This window comes from Saccostrea cucullata, unplaced genomic scaffold (assembly GCF_032062105.1).
Source record: "Saccostrea cucullata isolate Sc308-1 unplaced genomic scaffold, CSIRO_AGI_Scuc_v1 ctg143, whole genome shotgun sequence".
In the NCBI taxonomy this organism is placed as follows: Eukaryota; Metazoa; Mollusca; class Bivalvia; order Ostreida; family Ostreidae; genus Saccostrea; species Saccostrea cuccullata.
Genome location: NW_026937256.1, coordinates 290,395 through 312,353, shown reverse-complemented (window position 1 = coordinate 312,353; position 21,959 = coordinate 290,395). Strand labels below are relative to the sequence as shown.

The following is a 21,959-nucleotide window of genomic DNA, read 5'->3' as shown; positions in this document are numbered from 1 at the left end:
TGAAGCCATAATTGTATTTAAACATTTGAAATTAAATAAAATTTTACATTTTTCAGTTCACATTTAGTAAAGGGTTAGAAATATGCCAATAATAAATATCAATGACACAAATTTTATCAATTTTTAGCTTGTCCATGAACTTTACGGACAACCTCGTATGTGTTCTAAAATCACTAGACAGATATAATTGTAAACTGAATAATAGACATGTATGACAATTATGAGAATTACAAATATAAGTCATACCATTCTCTTGACGCTGATCATCATGGGACCCAGCACTGGGCTGATACGGAAGTAGACGTTCATAGTTCTGTAGTAGAAGTAGATGAGGCCTAGACTCATCACAAACTTAGCCGTGGTATATCGGACCGAGGGAATGTATCGCGGGATGATTCGAATGATTCCGATCACCATCAGGTACATAAAGATCAGGACGATCTCCACAACCGTCCAGTGAACCTTCAGCTCCTTGTGGTTCTGTTGACAATGTAATCAAAATATGTTTATAACTGTATTATTGAACAAATCACTGATTACATGTCTTTTCTTGCATTAAATAAGCTGACCTTTTTCTTCATGATTGTCTTGCGCACAACTTCAATCCATAACATAAATGTCCAGAAGTACAGAATGATGTCGATCTGGATGTCACCACAGGACGGTATAATGACAGCCAGACTGAACAAAAGGAGGTACAGAACGTAGAAAAACTACAAAAAATTAAATAAATTTAAAAAATTAGTGAGATATATGTTTGAATTTAAGTCTTTATAAATACTATGTTGAGAATGTATACACATTTTTAAGAGAAAATCAATGCCCTCTGTAAATCACTTTTTATTCGCGAGAACTTTACTTTCACGTAATTACGCGAGGCGGTATGCTCGCGAAAATTTCATTCTCGCGTATAATAGAATTTCTTAAGATTATATAAAGCAATGACCACAATTAGTGAAAATTTTAAGGTGTCGCGAAAATCTACAGTACTTAATAAAGAGTCAATATTCAGATTTTGCTGTATTATATGTCTCCAAGTGCCGTTCAAAAATAAAGTGTATACATATATTGCTTTTCCTATTTATATATATACAGGTTGGCACTAATGGGCTTCCATACATATTTTATTGTGAAAAGCAGCACTGCAAACCTGGATTCTATAATGAATTTAAACATACTAGCTGCAGTGGTCAGTGTTATGGAGTAATTAGTTTCAAGATTCCCACAGCAAATCTGGATTCTAAAAATAGATTTTTCAAGCACACTAGCTGCAGCTAATGCGAGCAGGTGTTTGTGTTAGGGATTATTCTAGGTCAATTATACATAAACTTCAGATGGGAAGATTAGATCTGCCTAACATGCTTGAACATATATTCATACGCAGTTATTGTACGTGTAAAGATATTTAATCAAAAAATTCTTTAAAAGCATGAAGACAAAAATAATTTAACGGTATGAAATTTTATAGTTTTTACCTCCTAAGTTTATACAAATACTAAAATAAAAGCATTTCTTGCTAGAACTATCATATCTGGCATATGGATCACCTTGATGAATGCGTGAAAATTTTTACAGCTCTGAAACGGCTGCTTCAACAAGGAGTAGCTCGCTATGCGAGCCAACTCAAAAAGAATAAGAATATTGAGATTCTTTTAATCATATGTTTTTTTTTCCTCTCTAACTCATTGACATTGTGTTTCTGTGTACGGTACGTTTTGTTTGAAGTCTTACTTTACCAGGTCATTTATGTCCCGTGTGTCATTAAAAGTATCAAACACTTTTTTAAAATGACCATTTACCTGACTGATATAAAACTTCACAATGGGAGCGCTGTAGAACAAGTAAAACTGGAGATAGATGGGAACTTTCAGATTCTGTTTTCCGTAAGACAACATCTCCTTCACATGATAACGGATATTTCCTTTCCTGCTTCTCTTCTACAAATTGAAACATACGTCTTTTTAAAATGAAAATTACAAGCTTGGATTTTTAAATTTTTTCTTAAAGATCTTGAGAAACAAAAGATATACATGTAATTGGAGATATCCATAAATTTACCTTGAAAAGGTGTTTATGACTTATAAAGAACTATATATAAAAAAGAAATTCCAAATTTAATACCCCATCCCTTTTTATTTCATAATATCTTTCGAGAAAGCCAAGTAGTTTTTAAGTTTGAAGTCACATAGTGTTAATTTAGAATGCATAGATTTAATACTGTATAAGCAAAATTTTTATCCAGGATTTAATTTTGACATTATTAGCAAGGGTACTGAGATTGCTAAAATTGAACATCGCTAAAATTTAATTGCTTTTTAGTTGTAATATTTTCTTAATAAGTGAGTATATTTTTAAATCCCTAAGATTACTTCTCGCTAAAAATAAAAAACAGAATTTTAAGGGCAATTCCCTAAACTTGCGTCTGGCTAAAATTTCCTCTTGCACGGTATTATACATCCCTTATAATTTTCTTTGGATTGTCCTTGCTTCCAGATTAGACTATAACCTACCCACTTCTCCTCTCCAGATAGAGGCATCGTCTCAGGCACTTCTAAATGATCCTCATCTTCCTCATCCTCCTCTGTAACAGCCAATCAAATCACGTGTTACATACAGTGTATAATGACACAGAAAAACATGGCTCAGATAATACCACATGTTCATGAATTTTCCATCTCAAGTACATTGTTATTTAAAAATTATGTTAAACAATAATCAAAATTCATGAAAAAATTTATTCTCACCTCTCAACAGCAACCTAACCAAAGTATTATGTGTGAAAATTTGGCAATCTACAATAAATCTTTACCTTCTTTGATAGCAATACTGTTTTTCTTGACATCATAGGTAATCCAGAAAAACATTGGAATGATGAATATAACACACATGTAAATCTGAAAACAAAAGTGATATCACAATACAGGGAAAACATATGAGGCGTGGTTTTGGTATTTACTGCCAAAGAGTGATATCACTTATTTGGATCCATAACATAAGACATTTAAAAAGTCTTTGACTAAAATACAGGTGAAAACTGGGAAGTCCAGATTTTCTTGTTTTCATCAGAAATCCAGATAGTTTAAGGAGCATTCCTTATTTATTGTTGTAAGAAATACAAATACATGTAGGTGATATCACCAGTTCAAATTGAATAGGTTATATCATCTCTTCAAAAAGGTGATATCACTTACTCAAATTGGTGATATCACCTATTCATTTCCAGTAGGTGATATCACCAATTCGAAAAGGTGATATCATCAATTCAAATCAGTGATATCACCTATTCGAATAAGTGATATCACTTATTCAATTTCAATGAGTGATATCACATATTTGAATAGGTAACATCACCAATTTGAATAGGTGATATCAGTAGATGCCAAAATTGCAGCTCATAAAATCATCCTAAGAAAGCAGGTTGTGAAAACATTTAAAGTAAAGTCAAACCCAGTTATCTTGAACTTGAATCAAATCCAAGATATCCAAGGATTCCAGATATTGAGTGTAAAATACATCAAGGAGAATAGGTGGGACTTTCATATTGACTTCAACATTTCTATGGTATTTGAGAAATTGACGTTCAAGATCGTGAAGTTCAACTGTATTTGATAAAAGAAAACATCTCACCTTTAACCATTCTGGAAGTTTGAAAATTCCATAGTCAACCTCTCTAATTCGCAGGCTGCCATGCCATCGATGCATTAGCCATTTTTGGCAGCTTTTGTGTGCAATGAAGTACTTGTTCCTACAAAGCTGTGCCACTTGTGTGACAGTTTTGTTGCCAAATTCTGGGAGTTTGTCATCCAGTGAAGCAATGGCATGAAGTGCAGAATCATTGTAGCTTATACTCAACAACTCAACAGCACGCTCTCCAAATGCTCTGAGTACAAAAAATACAAATAAATCAATCAATATTACCGGTAACTAGATAAATTAAAATGTCTCTTCAACAACTTGTTTTCACCTATGATTACAAAAAAATGAATAGGCTAGAAGAAGAATTTTGTCCCTTGATGACCTACATAGCATTCTCTTTGAGTTGTCTTTTCGTGTCCAGATCCTTGACCCACTTTTTGGACAGCTGGTGCCAGATTCGGCTGATAATGAGGGCGGTCACCATGGGCTGCTCGGACTGCATCCACAGGGATTTCACCTGCTTGTGGTTGTTAGTGAGGGTACCCCAATAAATCAGGGCCAAGAGGGCCTAGAAATAACAAAGGATGCTCAAATCATGTGTACATTTCAAATTCAGAAACAACTATGACATCATAAACTTGAAATTTTTGCATAGCAATACACGAATTATAAAATTTTTCTTCCAGTGAGCATGAACTTCCCAAATGAAATTGGGTCAAGGTCATGACACACCCTTGGGTCATAGGCAATCTTTGAGTAAAATAAGAACCTACCAAGTTTATCAATAAGAATTATGAAATTTTTCTACCTTCCCCAAATGACCTTGGGTCAAGGTCATGACACATTGGGTCATGGGCAATCTTTGTCACAGTTTATCCATAAAAGATATATGTCACACATGAATTTTGAAATTTTTCTCCCAGTGACCTTGAACTTCCCCAAATGACCTTGAGATCATGACACACCCTTGGGTCATGGGCAATCTTTGTGTGAAATGATACCATAATAAAGATTCCGGACACTAAGCCTGTCAGTTTGATACACACCCTTAGATTTGTGTGGAGTAGTAGATTCTAATGTTTTTGTCCATCAGGAAATACTTATCCACTGGGTAACAGGTTCCCTAGCAAAACAATTATTGTTCATGTGATTTGTAAAAAGGACCAGCAATGCTTTATTAGGAAAATGTAAGAAATACATTGAAATGATGAAATCATAGCAATACATTTTGTACTTATACATGTAGGCAGACGTGACAGAAGAATGTCTACCTTTTTTCCAGTTGGTCCTTTGTCACAGATACAGCAGTTTGATGTGGTTGAGGTAGAGGTCGTGGATACACCGTCCTCTCTCCAGAAATAGCCAGTTCAGTTTTACAAGATTTGGATCAAACAGCTCGGGAGTAATCTGTACAATTCAGCAATACAAGGCATATTGGCTTTACTCAATGGTCACATTCTCTGTGTTAATACTGGTATTTTATTCATCATGAATTCAAACTAATTTGGTGATGTTGTATTTATTTTGATTTTTTTTTTCTAGATCCTAATATCTTTGTGACAATTATTAAGAAAATTCAGAAAGCAAACTGTATGAGAATCAAAGAAAATAATACAAAAACTCAACAGTGAAATGACCCTATATAATTATAAAAGAATGGTGCAGTTTTACATGAGAAATATAGAAAACATTGGCTACCTTTATAGATTTCCAGGCATATTTCCTAAATATGCGAGACTCAGCTAAATCACATCTATTCCAGTCCATACAAAGCTTCAAGTCCGACTGAAACTGTTCCTCAAACTGGACCCCCTGCTTTGTACCTTGAGCTAAATATAACAAGAGATGTTTGTAAAACAACTTCTCCCCAAATTGGAATTTTTCCAGCCCAAGTGGCAAAACTCGTCAAAAATGCTCTGATAGTACATAGAACAATTCAGCATATACATCTGATAAATCTTTATACTAAATTTTATATCAGTATGTGCAACAGTTCTCTGTGTTAGAAACTGCAAATAATTTTTTTCTAAGTCCAAGGGACATAACTCAAACAAATTGGTGGTAATATTGCATTTATTTTGATATTTTTTAATCTGTATACTAAATTTCATCTCAATATGTGCAATGGTTTTGAAGAAAATTCAAAGAATTGAAATTTTTCTAAGCAAACTGTGAAAAATGGTGAATCAAAACAGAACTTGGCCTAAAATTCACCTGATTAATCTGTATACTAAATTTCATCTTAGTATGTGCAACGGTTGTGAAGAAAATGAACAGAAACTGCAAATAATTGAAATTTTTCTAAGTCCAAGGGGCATAACTCTGTGAAAAGTGGTGCGATCATACCCAAAACAGAACTTGACCCAGATATTTATGTGATATATCTGTATTGGCTAAATTTCATCTCATTTCCAATGGTTTTGAAGAAAATATGGAAACTGCAAAGAATCACATTTTTCTCCAGGGGCATACAAAAATGGTTCAAGTCCGAAAACAGAAAGATATTCATGTGATATATCTGTATACCAAATTTCATTTCAGTATGTGCAATGGTTGTACCTTGAGCTAAATATAAAAACTCACCAATAATTAGGGGCTTCAACTTTTGTTTTTGTTTGTTTGTTGTTTTTTTCATATATATATTTATTATACATTTGTTTCAAATGATAAACACTAAAAGTTCCAGTTGTTTATTGGAAATAAGGTTTTCTCCTCAATATTTTAAAATATCTTATCCTTTATTTTTTTTAAAAATGAAATTCTCTAGCTATATATACTCTGTTTACTAATCCTTAATTTTGTGTAAATAATTACATTCAAACAAGGCCAGAAGGATGTACTTGTCCAGATTTTTGAGGGCAGATGGATCATTCTCAATATCCAGAATGGTAATGCACTTTCGGTTGTCCTGAAAAAAAAAATTGGATAAAATCCAAATAAAAAAAAGAATTTTATCAAGTATTAGACAATTCAGTCTATAATTGCTACTACAAGTACAGACAACCCCAAAAACACACTTTCACTTTATGCTTGTTGGGATGGATGCATAATAGGAACAAGTCTGTGTATTTAATGGGGTAAAGTCATTTGGGGTATTAAAGCATATTCTCTGATCAGTAAATGATTTACCTGGAGTGCCAGACTGGCACACTCGATGATTAAGTCTCGGCAGTGATTCCTGGCCGGTTCATCGTCCTGGAAATCGTTAGGGTAGCACACCAACATCCTCTTAATCAGCTCCTGTTTCAGGAAAGAGTCATGCTCATCTCCCGGGCTGTAATTAGATTAAAGTATTTCAAATTACACTTAAATTTTTCATGAGGGGAAAAGCACGAATGGTAGAAAAGCAGCATAGAAGATGCAATTTAAAGATAGGGGACATAACTCTTAAAAAAGAAATAAAATTTTGCATCTTCAAACTCACTATAAAATTTTTTCGTTGAACACAAATGCAACAAGATCAGCTGCCAGTCCTGATCCCTTGACTACAAGGACAGGAACTCTTTTCCTTAGAAGATCCACAACATGTTCGATGTCGATAGGTCCACCCTGTATCAGTAATCCCACCATAGGGGTACATGTACCGCTGATAATATCTGAGTGATTGTGGAGAAATGAAGCATCCTCTAGATCTGTAAAGGTAATCAGATAAAGACAAGAATTAATTGATAACAAGAACACTAGGACAATGATATATATAAGGATGCAGTGTATCATTCTATACCATGGTACATGGCATTGCAACAGAAAAGGAGAAAATGTATGGCTGGACTGGGAATCAAACCTCGGATACCTGCATCATTTTTTAAGTCAGAGGCTCTACTAACTGAACTACCCAGGTTAATATTTATGACCCAAACAATTACCGAATAAACACAGGACTATTTTTGTTACACCTACTTAGTGCTGGATCGCTGAGGTTGAGTTTTCGATATCTTTTGCCTCGTCCAATCGGAGTGAGGAGTCTTTCCTCGATTTTGTATCTCAGGGACATGTTATCTCTCTGGTCCTCTATCCCCTCTAACAGAATGAAGTGAGAGTGCTCCGCATTCAGCTCAGAGGCGTGCCGCTTGGCTCTCAGTCCTTTGTTCTTCAACTGGACTACAACATCATGCTGAAATTGATATTTAAGGGAAAGTCAGTCAATAGTTAGAAATATATAATGCTAAACTAGTACATGATCAATACCAAAGTTCAACTCGATACTGATTTTACAATTTTCTTTTGTTATTGAATATTGTTTTTTATGTCTTAAGCATGGGAAATATGTCATTGTAGTTATAAAGGTGAAGTGTTTTATGCATATTTTTCCATCTGATTTCATGACCTGTAACAAAATAAGAGATGTGGGATACCAGGCTTACATTTGTGGCTATATCACTTCCATAAGATAGAGCATTCTTCCGGACAATTCCAATGACCGTCAGTTTGGTCAGTTCATCCACGTGAGCGGAGTTGGCTATTTTTCCATACGTCGTGTTGGCTCGAGAGAGCAGGATATAGCGACGTTCGTGTTCGTTGTGAAGGGCATCTCCCACGATTCTAGATATACCTCCGTCCAGACCGTTAGTCAACACCCACATGTTGGTTGTGTTCAGAGCCTGAATACAAATTTAAAATATAATAATGAGCATTTAATAATCTATAAATCATGCTTGATTATTGTTATTGTCATATATTGTTTAGAAGATTGGCAATATTTACATCAAAGTGTACCTGTCATCATAAATTGCTGTTTAATAGCTTCTTTTGAGTGAAAAACTAATTCCAAAACAAAAAAAAAACAAACAAACAAACAAAAAAATTTCCACTCCTGCAGTATATAATGATATCATTTAGTACTGTACAATTCATTTATATGAACGTATTAGCTTAAAGGTACATTGATGGACAAAAAAAAGTAATATATATGCAGATACTGATGCTTATCCATTTCAAATCACATAACCTTACTTTTATGATAAGACAGTTATGTGGATTTTTAACTGCGTAAACAGTGTTTTTCAATTATTTTACTTTAAAAAAACCTAAACAATGAGCCCCTTGTGTGTGAAGATGTGTGTCAGATAAAAACTTTTTATGTCAGACTTGAGTCATCAATCAACAGATTCTAATATATAGTGTAACTGTGCGTGAAGTTTTTATTTAAACTATAATGCAGCTAGAGCTCTGAAGGCAAAATTTACAAAATATGTCCCTGAAGTTGTAAGTGCATACCATAATTGCCGAATAAGCAAAAAAATCAATGGTGTTGAGCAATCCTTGTAAACAAAGCCCTTGAGGATTCAGTGGAATTTTAAATAAAATTTTATTCATTGATAAAAAATATTATACTTATTCTCTTCATAAAATTAATTTGATGTAATCAAAATATTTATGTTTTCTCCAAATTTCGTAATGGATTTTTTTTTTCTATGGGGTAAAGTATGATTTCTCACATAATCATATCATGCACACTGTCTACATAACAGCCAGTCATTTTCCTATACATCATACATTACAAAAGCCTACAGGGTTTATAGTAAATAAAAAACTCTTAGTAAATCATGATCCAGGCCCTGCCATGTCCATGAACTGTTTACCACATTGTCTTGGTCTCTCATACATCATGAGTTGTTTTTAATAAATCAAAGTATTGAGCTTACACCTCTGTCATTTATGAGCTTCTTGATAAATGTTATAAAGGGTCTCTAAAAAACAAAAACCCTTAGATGATAGATGCAACTGCCCTAGCAGAATGCCACCCCCGTGGTCGACTGTTCAAAGCAACTTGAAATTTCACATTTTTCCAGGTAGCAGGATTTTTTTTTTTAAACCTAGACCTTTTGTATGTGTTTTTGACAAACTTTTTGTGTAGGCATTGTATATATTGGCATCGATTTTATGATAATGATAATTATGACTCCAGAAATGGGAAAATTTCTACCTTACAACTAGTGTATTTCCCTGAAGCCTATAAAAACCCACTTAGGACCAAAAACTAAAGGCTAGAAGTGAATAAAATTAAGTAAAATGTTATTGAAAACAGAAAATCCCCGAATGAAGTTTACTCAATGCAAAAGAAATACAAGAACTTACCTACTTGTAGTGTACCATGTTTAAAAAAAAGATATAATTACATGGAATTCTAATAAAGTTCTAAGAAGAAGGTACACAAAAAGTCTATCTCTAGAATAATAATTTGTTTCATAAGCTGAACTTAATCACTTTTTGGGGCAGGGGTTTGCTTCTACTCCTAAATAACTACACCGTCACATCCAAAGGACCGTTCTCCACAATCCCACAGTGGGATTCGAACCCACGACGTAAACAATCAACTCCTTACTTCGCAACTCTAGAGCAGACGCTCTACCACACAGGCAATGACCAGCCTGGAAGTCCTCCACCTGTGTTAATACTCCTACATACCTGTGCGAGACCAGCCTGGAAGTCTTCCACCTGTGTTAATACTCCTACATACCTGTGTGAGACCAGCCTGGAAGTCCTCCACCTGTGCTAGATCTTCCCATGTCTTGAAGTGAGTGATGCTGGAAATGACAGAGAGGATGATGTCTGGGGTGCGCTTCCTCCAGATCTTAGACATGTACTTAGCCAGGTTATCCATGGAGGAATCTTCATTGAGTGTGACAAAGTAACTCTGGTGGGGCTGAAACAAGGGAGATAACTCTTCTTCAAATGATTCACCAAAATTATATCATGTACATGCTTCCATAATCCTAATTTTCTTTAATTTTCATTTTATACACCTGGACTAAGAATTCTGATTTTCATGCAATTTGAAGATCAATTTATATTTAATTTACATTTTAATAATTTGTATAAAAATTAAACATATGTTTGAAGTGAAAAAAAACTATAATTTTCTAAGAATATATTTGAGATTTGTAAAGCACACCTTATCACAATTTGATCCTCCATCAAACTCAAACTTGAGTATTCCTCCTGTGACTCGGCCCGCCATATCGTCCAGATCGAGCGTACTGATATAGGAGCTGAGACTGGTCACAGTCCGATACTGGTCATCCTCCGTTGTCAGATAGTCCATGGCTAGGTCCAAGTTATCCAGTGTGTCCGTCATCCTGTATAGACAAATATAAGCCATCAGTATCCCTGTTCTATAAATCACTGAACTTATGACGATGCTTAAACTGTAGATCATAATTTGATTTAATACAAGAACAAAAATCAATATGACAAATATATAATATTATAGGAATATCCTGTTGTGCAGACTGCCTACTTAATACATGTACATGAATTCTGCAATAATTAGTGATCATTGCTGTTACTTCAGTGTTGTAATATCACTTTTAAAAAGTCTCTTTGTACTCTGAAGACTTACCTGTACCTAATGTACCAAGGGAATCACAGTACCGGAGAAGATTACTAAGTACCTTATATAGTCATTACTGAAAATGGGTATTTGTATATCACAAATAATTCTACAGTTTTTCTTTAAATTAATTTTGACATGCTTGACAGAATAAAGGTCACCACTATAATTTATTATGTAACTAATTAGTTAATCTACCTGTGAACAACACTTTTCTCATTTAATTTCAACAAGAGGGCTATGGGTAACACTGCTAACCTGTATCACCACAAAGTATAACCAAATACAAAGAATATTACCACTTTATGGATCAAATATTACATACTAATATGAAATACAAACTATAATATTGATATTCAATTCAAAGATCATCAATTCTATAAAGAGTTTCATGCTTATCATGTTCGTACCCCCCCCCCACTTCATAAGGATATGATGTATGTAATATCTTTTTTATAGATAAAAAGACATGACTATTTGAAGATAAACTAAATTCCGTCACCAGATCCTCATTAATTTCCTAAAACAAAGGTTGGGATTATTTTATTTATGGAATTAAAATTACATAATTATAAGTCTATGGTTACGTTCACTTTGAAATTCAAGCTGAACGAGCTTCATGTATTGGGATCATAAATGAACGTCTGTGAGTAGATTTAAATTCTAGAGCAGTGGATTATTATATTTACTGAGTATAAGACTTAAGTCTTTTGACATTATAAATAATGTGCGATTTATTCGATTGTCTTTCAGTCACCTATTTTTATGTAAACTCCCCCCTTTTTTAGCTCACCTGAGCCGAAGGCTCAAGTGAGCTTTTCTGATCAAAATTTGTCCGTCGTCTGTCGTTGTCGTTGTTGTTGTCGTTGTTGTCGTAAATTTTTCACATTTTCATCTTCTTCTCAAGAACCAATGGGCCGATTCCAACCAAACTTGCCACAAAGTATCCTTGGGTGAAGGGGATTCAAGTTTGTTCAAATGAAGGGCCACGCCCTTTTCCAAGGGGAGATAATCATAAATTTGTTAAAAATTAATGGCATTTTTAAAAAATCTTCTTCTCCAGAACCGATGGGCCAGGAAAGATGAAACTCATGTGGAAGCATCCTCAGGTAGTGTAGATTCAAGTTTGTTCAAATCATGACCCCCGAGGCAAGGGTGGGGCCAAAATGGCCGACCCAAATTTTACAGAGGAATATATAGGAAAAATCTTTAAAAATCTTCTTCTCCAGAACCACTGGGCCAGGAAAGATGAAACTCATGTGGAATCATCCTCAGGTAGTGTAGATTCAAGTTTGTTCAAATCATGACCCACGGGGCAAGGGTGGGGCCAAAATGGCCGACCCTAGTTTTACATAGGAATATATAGGAAAAATTTTTAAAAATCTTCTTCTCTAGAACCACTGGGCCAGGAAAGATGAAACTCATGTGGAATCATCCTCAGGTAGTGTAGATTCAAGTTTGTTCAAATCATGACCCACGGGGCAAGGGTGGGGCCAAAATGGCCGACCCTAGTTTTACATAGGAATATATAGGAAAAATTTTTAAAAATCTTCTTCTCAAGAACCACTAGGACAGGAAAGATGAAACTCATGTGGAAGCATCCTCAGGTAGTGTAGATTCAAGTTTATTCAAATCATGACCCTTGGGGCAAGGGTGGGGCCAAAATGGCTGATTTTACATAGGAATATATAAGAAAAATCTTTAAAAATCTTCTTCTCCAGAACCACTGGGCCAGGAAAGATGAAACTCATGTGGAATCATCCTCAGGTAGTGTAGATTCAAGTTTGTTCAAATCATGACCCCCGGGGCAAGGGTGGGGCCAAAATGGCCGACCCAAGTTTTACATAGGAATATATAGGAAAAATCTTTAAAAATCTTCTTCTCAAGAACCACTAGGACAGGAAAGATGAAACTCATGTGGAATCATCCTCAGGTAGTGTAGATTCAAGTTTGTTCAAATCATGACCCCCGGGGCAAGGGTGGGGCCAAAATGGCCGATTTTACATAGGAATATATAGGAAATATCTTTAAAAATCCTTCTGAAGATCCACTGGGCCAGGAAAGATGAAACTCATGTGGAAGTATCCTCAGGTAGTGTAGATTCAAGTTTGTTCAAATCATGACACTCGTGGCTAGGGTGGGGCCAAAATGGCCGACCCAAGTTTTACATAGGGATATATAGGGAAACCTTTTAAAATCTTCTTTCAAGTACTTCAAAGCTATGATTAGTGATATTTATATGGAATCATCCTCAGGTAGTGTAGATTCTAGTTTGTTCAAATGATGAACGCCTGGAGAGGGGAGTAAATTCAAGCCCGATGTGCTCAGGTGAGCGCTGTGGCCCCTAGGCCTGTTGTTTTAAATTGCGCCCGAATTTGAAAAGATTGACTGGTTATCTTTCTACACTAAATCCAAGTGATGTTTTAATTAGGATTATCACATCTTTGGCACCATTGCACTCTATTGGCACATGAATCATGTGACCAGATTTTTTTAACACCGAAGTTTCAGAGAGAAAATTTATTTGTTTCTTTTTGTCAACCTTAGCGTACGGAAGCGTATTAGTGCCACTTTGACACTTCACTTTTTTTTAATTTCTACACTTTAATCTGTAAAATTTACACTTTAAAGTGAAAATTTTACACTTTAATCTGTAAATTTTACACTTTAATCTGTAAATTTTACACATTAATCTGTAAATTTTACACTTTAAAGTGTACATTTTTCACTTTAAAGTGTACATTTTGCACTTTAAAGTGTAAATTTTACACTTTAAAGTGTAAAATTTACAGATTAAAGTGTAAATTTTACACATTTATCTGTAAATTTTACACTTTAATGTGTAAATTTTACACTTTATTTGTTTATTCACATAGTCAATTTAGCAACTTCACACATTCCCAGTAACGCATTTTAAAGCCAACAGACCGTTAATCATGCAAGATAATTACGGAAGCGTAATATCAATCTGAACTGCAAATAAAAAAAAATTGAGATATATATTTTTACTTTTCGTTACACTATAGTAAAACTAAAGAAACACATGTATATATACTGAAACAAAAGCAGATCCCTGATTTCTTATGCTGGGGAAAATTACAAGACCCATGAGGAAATAGACCCTCCTTGTTTTTCATTGACTAATAAACAAGTACGAGTACATGCAAAATAAAAATATACAAATAATTGTAAACATTTAAGTTTAATACTTTTTCTCAAGTGCCAGAGGTAAAACATCTCAAATCGACCGTTCAATCATTACCTATTGCAGTTCAGGTTGTTCAGAATAAAGTGTAAATTTTACAGATTAAAGTGTAAAATTTACACTTTAAAGTGTAAAATTTACACTTTAAAGTGTAAAATTTACAGATTAATGTGTAAAATTTACAGATTAATGTGTAAAATTTACAGATTAAAGTGTAAAATTTACACTTTAAAGTGTAAAATTTACAGATTAAAGTGTAAAATTTACACTTTAAAGTGTAAATTTTACAGATTAAAGTGTAAATTTTACAGATTAAAGTGTAAAATTTACAGATTAAAGTGTAAAATTTACAGATTAAAGTGTAAAATTTACAGTTTAAAGTGTAAAATTTACTGATCAAAGTGTAAATTTGACACTTTAAAGTGTAAATTTTACAGATTAAAGTGTCAAATTTACAGATTAAAGTGTAGAAATTTACACTTTAAAGTGTAAAATTTACAGATTAAAGTGTAAAATTCACAGATTTTAAATTTTTACAGATTAAAGTGTAAAATTTACAGATTAAAGTGTAAAATTTACAGAGAGAAAATTTACACTTTTATCTGTTTTACTTTAAAGTGTAGTTAAAAAGAAGTGAATTGTCAACCTAATACGCTTCCGATTAATATTACGCTATATTTTTTTTTACATCCTAAATTTTTTTTCTATATTGTTCCAGGTAACAAATATTTTACATGCTATATATATGGACATGGTAAACAACATTTATAACGTCTTTCCTTATAAACCCGACCCTGACCTCTCATAAAATTCAAATTACTGCTGAAGTGTTCATTTTACAGGTTAAGGGTGTTGTGTGGAAACCAATGAAATCACTCTTGCAAGATAAATAATAGTACACGGAAAAAAGTGAACGTAAAATTGTTGTTAGCTTGAAAAATTTCAGCGACTTTCTATTCTACATACATATAAAACATAACAGTACAATATGTATATGTATAAAATATATTTATTCATTTGTCAGTCCGCGATATATGATCAATTATTTATCACAGCTTTAAAAAAAAGGTGTGAATAATTTCGTGAATGACATTCTGAGTGACACCTTAAATTCTTATCAGAAATATTTTTTATTAAACAGAAATATCTGTCCAACAATAATTTTTAATGACAATAACAATACATCTATTTTAATTCTAATGTGTCAAATGTGTCAAAATATACCTATGAACTCTGCAACATGTGTTCTAGTCATGCGCTTTTAGCCTCTGTAATATTCTACATGTAAATGTGTGTTTAAAAAAAATAATTCTAGTCAGGTAGTGAAGTTTCAGACCAACCCCCTTTTCGGGGGTCGGGAGTTCAAGGTCACTTTACTGAACCCCAATATCGACAAAATTTTATCGAAGTCAGAAATAACATGTCGTTCAACAATTGAGCCGAAAAGGGCAGTCTTTCAAAAATAATATAAAATTGGGGAAGAAATATATGTGAAGAGAGGGCACATTTGCCTCTCTCATTTTCGGCTGATAATTCACTGCAACAAAAAGGGGGTCAGCACGGCCATGTCATTTCTTCTCATAGAGGGGGGGGGGGGGGTACTACCAAACAGGAAACACTCAATGTCCATAAAGGTTTATAAACCTTAGACTAATTGATATTTCCTAAATATTTTACGAGATTTTTTTAATACACAGAAGCGTCTTAACTTTAAGTTTCAGGAAAATGAAATGCAGTATGAATTATTGCGTGTCATCTTTGCTTTATAGCCAAGGGCGACGACCCACTTCTGACCATAGGTATAACGATCGATGTATTGCGTGCAAGGGTAGGTGGATGTGTTAGTTTTTCCGTAATGAAATAGATAATTAATACTTTTCGACCATGTGCCTTACTTCCATGATAAAATTCCGTGATTAAACGAAAGTGTATCTAACATACATATACTTTATTTTTTTAAAAATGTGATTTAAAATTTTCCTTGCATGAATAATAAACAAAGACACCAAGGCCGATTTACAGGTAGGTCAAATTAAAGGTCCATAAAAGGTAGGTGAACAGCATCGTTATGTCATGCCATTTAAATCAACTAACGCACTTGACCTTCACCTTAGAATAAATTCCCTAAATCGTGTATTGCAGGCATAATTTCCATTAAACTTGAAATTCAACCTGCTGATTAATTAAGTTGAATGAACGGTTTACTGCATCAAAAGAATCTTAATACATGTATAAGAATGTGTATACAGAAGATTTGTCCCGCTAAACATGCTAAATACGTTATTTATATAAACTATCGAACATTCACATTTATTAGTGCCCTACACAAACGAAAGGGTGGCCAATTCATCCTGTTTGCCAAAGGAAAAGCCAAGGTAAATTAGGATTACAATTTGTATTTGTTATTATTCTACCTTAAAATGAAACAGAAGCCAATATACCATCGGCGCATCAACACCCCCCCCCCCCCCCCCCCTTTGACAGTGGAAACCCTTGCAAACAAATGTACAGAATGTTACACAAAAAAATGCAAGTTTGACATACATGTAATTAATTCCTTTTCAAAGCAAATAAAATTTACCTTAAAATCTCAATTATCTCTGTCTTTAAAACAGTCTTTGCACGTTTAATTTCTTTGTTAATTTATATGTCTTTGTTCAGCTGTTTTGCAACAACGACCCTCATACGTTCTCAAAACTTTATTTTTTCCAAGTTTTGAAACTGCAACATAATGATCCACACTCCTCGCATCTTTTTTTTTTTGTTGCTTTTTCGGGGGGAGGGGTCTATATTGAGCAGTAATAATAAATATATAGGAGTCACTACATCTAAAGCACGAGCATTCAAACAAAACTAAAACTGAAAAAGAAATTATAAAATCGACAATTTATCGCACTACACAGAACTATTCAATAACGTATATCCTAAGTCTTACCGTATAAAGAATATATCTTCCTAACGTGAAATTGGCCACTATTTTAAAACTCTTTAAAAGGACAACAGAAGAACAAACAAGGCATTGACCAATACATGTTTGATAATATAAAAGTAAATTTCACACCACTAAAGTGTCAAAAATAAGAGATAAATTTAACACACTCACGGAAATACATCCTTGCATTAAAATTCTTTGTTTCATCAGCTGATATAACACTGTATGCAAATCAATACTTCTGTCAACCTGCTTATCCCCGATCAAATCTGGCGACATATGCCGCTGCTCTTAACCCTTGGTCAGCATTTATACATTTATAAATATACCTCGATTTCCCTGTCCTCCTTTGATCTCCTCCGGTCTGTGGTCAATTGTTGTCAGCTTTGTGTCTATAATACACATAAATATACATGTTTTACTGCTGATATAAATTAATCCTTATAGAATCGATCGCCACACGCATGTAAATATCAGAACGCCTTGACCGGTGTATTGCCCTCTTAGCAAAGAAAGGAGGAAATTTAAATGTTGACCAATGACCACTATGTAGTGCATGCGCCTCGGCAATCAAGATAAGTGCCTTCATATCTCTCTATCTATATATCCCCCTCCGATTTTCGTCAGATACATAATATCGGTAGCTAAATATGTTTAAAAAAAATTCAATGGTAAAGGATTATCTCATAAACAATTTGCATATAACGTTTACAGTACTTGCACAAAGCCATTGCTTTGTCATTACACATCCTATAGCAAATACAACAATGAAGGCACGACGATCAGCTGTTTTTCAGCATGTGTGTAATCCATTAAAACCGAAACAAAAAAAAAAAATCTTACCATACCGCTAGGTCGCTTCCTCTTTCCACGCATCAGGGTGGCACAGTTCTTTTTATACCTATATGTAATACATTATCTGCAGATAAAAAATGAAATCCAAACTCTTTTAACCACGGATCAGTAAGGTTTAGGCAAACACTTAGCACTATTCAAGGCCACAGGGAAGGCCACCATCTGTACTACTGGGGGGTCACAAGCAGGTCATTGTGTAACAGGGATCCAATATTTTTTTTCCTCCCAACCGTGTAGGGCGGATCTTATCGGGCCTCGGTACATTGTAAAATTATAACACATTCACGCCTCTCCTCTCCTTTATTTCAAACCCCTCTTTCCCTCTGAGAGTCAGTTTTCTAATATCTTTAAACTTTAAAGATAAAAAATCTTTTTTTCACAAGGTGTTGAGTAATAAGTATAGAATCGGCATGACTTTTTTTCAAGACACTCTACAGTTTTTTTCTCCAACGAATGCAACTATGATATATAACTTTGTCGCCTTTTCATTGTGTTTTTCACAGATCATAAAATTTGAAGAATCGATTGATTTTGAATATGCAGATTACCACAATTATAATTTTGTTGTTCGTTTTTTTTTGGGGTCCTTTTTTCGTCTTGATATTTAGGGGTTAGGATAGAGGTCGACGTTCTTGCTTATTATGACTAGCAATGATTATTATTCAATTTTACTGAATTCAGCAGTTTACTGGGAAAACCCTCAAAATACATTAACAGATAAGTGTAAATTTACAGTGAGAGAGAGAGAGAGAGAGAGAGGTAGAGGTTTTTGTGGACTATTTGTACTATCAGGTGCGCGTACTTTTCAATATTTATTTAAGGAATAACTGTCTTATTTTTCGAATTCATGAAGGCGTTTATGCATAAAATTATCACACAAGCCAACCCATTGATCATCTTCATGAATTCGAAAAATCTGACAGTTATTCCTTATATTTACATGCTTTGATTCCGCCAATCCACGGGCTCCAAGCCTGCTTCTCTCTAGGTGTTGTCCCGCCCTGCACGTGGTTTTTTTTTGGAACCGCGCCAAGACATTCATGAGGAAATAAATTACATTTACAATTGGTAATTTTATCTCGGACAAAGACATTGGAAATGTAAATATTTTAAAAGAAGTCGTATATACATGTATAATGATCGAATGATTTATGCATGCATGTGGGTTTGCAAAAAACAGAGAAATTTCATATAGGTGGTGAATATAAAATGAATACAGGGCGCATGGTTATATATTTTCGCTTTTCCTTTTATCATTTAAATTTCGATCCTACAAACCAAAACAGAAAAAAAAACCTGCACATTTAATCCGGTTAGTGTGACCTTATGCCTCAGGTCATGCAGGTAGACAGGGCCTACGTTAAAACTATTTCATTTAGCAACAAAAACTGTTACACTTTTTATAATAAAGTCAGGAATCAGGATTAAGGAAGAAGAGCAAAAAGAACCGTGTACAACAAAAACTGTTACACTTTTTATAATAAAGTCAGGAATCAGGATTAAGGAAGAAGAGCAAAAAGAACCGTGTACAACAAAAACTGTTACACTTTTTATAATAAAGTCAGGAATCAGGATTAAGGAAGAAGAGCAAAAAGAACCGTGTACAACAAAAACTGTTACACTTTTTATAATAAAGTCAGGAATCAGGATTAAGGAAGAAGAGCAAAAAGAACCGTGTACAACAAAAACTGTTACACTTTTTATAATAAAGTCAGGAATCAGGATTAAGGAAGAAGAGCAAAAAGAACCGTGTACAACAAAAACTGTTACACTTTTTATAATAAAGTCAGGAATCAGGATTAAGGAAGAAGAGCAAAAAGAACCGTGTACAACAAAAACTGTTACACTTTTTATAATAAAGTCAGGAATCAGGATTAAGGAAGAAGAGCAAAAAGAACCGTGTACATAACCGAGCGGTCGGCGTTATTCCAAAACAACGACATTGACTGTCATATGGAACAAATTATACATACTGTCCAAGAATAACAGATGAACCGGTTGTCATACCATGTAAATATAGGGGTGTGTACGTTAAACCATATGTACAATGTATACAATCGCTGCAGTAAGAGAAAGGAGTCAAAAATATCCGTATCATTTTGGAAAAATAGAAAAACTTGTTTAACAATTTAGATGGCAGGGGGAAGAAAGGTGGCTAAAATGGGTGGTTATGACTGCGACCCCCTATTATGAAAAAAAAAAACACATAACAGAAAAAAAGAAATAAAAATAAATAGTTAATAAGGGGAAAAAAGGAAAAGACACAGGAAATATTTAAAGTTATAGCCAATCTTTGTATTCCCGACTCGAATGACATTTGCTAATTGACCCCGCCCCTTCCGTTCTTTCGTTTATTTGTTGCTTACGTATACGCTAGGATTTTTCGTTGTGTAAAATGATGCACTCCTAACCTCCTTCGGAGAGTGAGAGTTTTTTTTTCTCATTCTTTATGTCATATTTTATCTACGAAACCCCACTGAGCTCATTTTTGTAGGTTGAAAATATAAATTCTTCGCGTTATAACGCGAAACTTTCGCGAATAAACGGGTAACTTTTTCGTTATAACGTGAAACTTTTGCTGTTTTACCAAGACATTTGCATAAGTCTCAACTTTCTTTTGATTTTGTGATCAAGCTTATTCATTATAATGAAAACATAAAACTGTAGCCTGTGAAAGTACCAGATTAAAATAGTCTTTTGCTTTTCTCGTCTGCGTTCATGTTCTTATCTGTCAGTCAAGATCAGGGTTCCTCAGTAGCATTAATATATGCATATTATTTCGCGAAAAAAACGCGAAGTTTTCGCGTTATAAAGCGAAAGTTATGCGTTAAAACGCGAAAGATTCGCGTTATAACGCAAAAACTTGCTTTTTTTAACCAACGAAAATGAGCCAAATGGGCTTTCGTAGTTATCAAATGTTAATTTGAAAAACTGAATGAAAATAAAGAACACAGAATGTCAACACAAGACCAATAATTTAATTTTAACTGAGAAAGGGGGTTCACTATATTCTATAAACATATATATTAGTAGGTAGTCACATGTGTTTGTATATCGGGTATGAAAAAACTGTGTTTAATTTTTTTTTTCAAACTGATTGCAGGAATCAACGCGACTTGATGCAAGGAGTGACTAATCCTTAAAAGTTTCGAAATTGTTACTTTTGTTACGACTGTTACTCTAAAGTATCAAAGACGTTTTCACGATAACAGGTGAGTTAAAATGGTCAATTACAAACCGAACGGAAATCCGAAATAAACAAATATATAAAAAAAGAGAGTTTGCTCCTGTGATGATTTTATGCATAAAAGTCCTTGGCAATCTGATTGATCACATCGAAAAACCAAAGAAGTTGACAATTATTCCTTAATTAAATATGGAATAATTTTCCCAATGTTTTTATTTTCTGTGTCACATGATTTGGTAAATCATCTGTATGTGTTATCGTAATTGAACTTAATTTGACCTTTAAGTGCTTTTCTAAATATGCTTGCTATACTTTCAGAAGTATGGAAAATATCAAACTGACAGAAGTTTCTATTGAATCCATCCCTGTCAGGTCATGCACGTTCTTCATGAATATAAACTTGGATAAATTCCTTCGCCTAAGGAGGCTTTGAGACAAAGTTAAGTTGCAACTGACCCATGTGAAAAGTTTTCAACACCAAAGACCATGACAAAAGTCACAATGGAAAAAACAATTGTCAATGATATAAAAAAATCACCAGAGTTAAAAAGCATCTAATTCAATAATCTCAATGGCGGAAATTACGGATATTCAAAATTGAGGTTGAACAATTTTTTTGATAATTTCAACAAGAGACCCCTGAGCCACATTGCTCACCTGAATTCTTTTGCAAGGAAAGGTTAGAAACCAGTTCAGTATTGAAAAGTTTACATAAAAAAGTCGTGCAAACCTACCTCAGAGGAGATGGGGGTGGTATAGCTTAGCTATACTTCAGAAGAAAAAAAATCAACCAGTTTTCAGACTGAATTCT

General features: G+C 34.0%; 1 protein-coding gene across 1 annotated transcript in view; it reads right to left on the bottom strand.

Annotated features, from left to right (window-relative positions):
- The window catches only part of LOC134247649 (transient receptor potential cation channel subfamily M member 3-like), a 30,529-nt gene extending 12,270 nt beyond the window's left edge, over nt 1-18,259 (bottom strand). The window contains exons 1-19 of the mRNA XM_062729988.1: nt 17,950-18,259; nt 17,436-17,498; nt 10,532-10,715; nt 10,097-10,282; nt 8,001-8,237; nt 7,537-7,750; nt 7,061-7,268; nt 6,766-6,910; nt 6,451-6,544; nt 5,335-5,465; nt 4,940-5,043; nt 4,369-4,405; nt 4,023-4,204; nt 3,628-3,880; nt 2,810-2,894; nt 2,511-2,581; nt 1,800-1,937; nt 570-713; nt 247-480 (exon numbers count right to left, since the gene is read on the bottom strand). Coding sequence (XP_062585972.1) covers nt 247-480; nt 570-713; nt 1,800-1,937; nt 2,511-2,581; nt 2,810-2,894; nt 3,628-3,880; nt 4,023-4,204; nt 4,369-4,405; nt 4,940-5,043; nt 5,335-5,465; nt 6,451-6,544; nt 6,766-6,910; nt 7,061-7,268; nt 7,537-7,750; nt 8,001-8,237; nt 10,097-10,282; nt 10,532-10,714 — 2,646 coding nt within the window. The 5' untranslated portion in view covers nt 10,715; nt 17,436-17,498; nt 17,950-18,259. The remainder of the gene's footprint in view (nt 1-246; nt 481-569; nt 714-1,799; nt 1,938-2,510; nt 2,582-2,809; nt 2,895-3,627; nt 3,881-4,022; nt 4,205-4,368; nt 4,406-4,939; nt 5,044-5,334; nt 5,466-6,450; nt 6,545-6,765; nt 6,911-7,060; nt 7,269-7,536; nt 7,751-8,000; nt 8,238-10,096; nt 10,283-10,531; nt 10,716-17,435; nt 17,499-17,949) is intronic.
- Nucleotides 18,260-21,959: the final 3,700 nt, after the last annotated feature.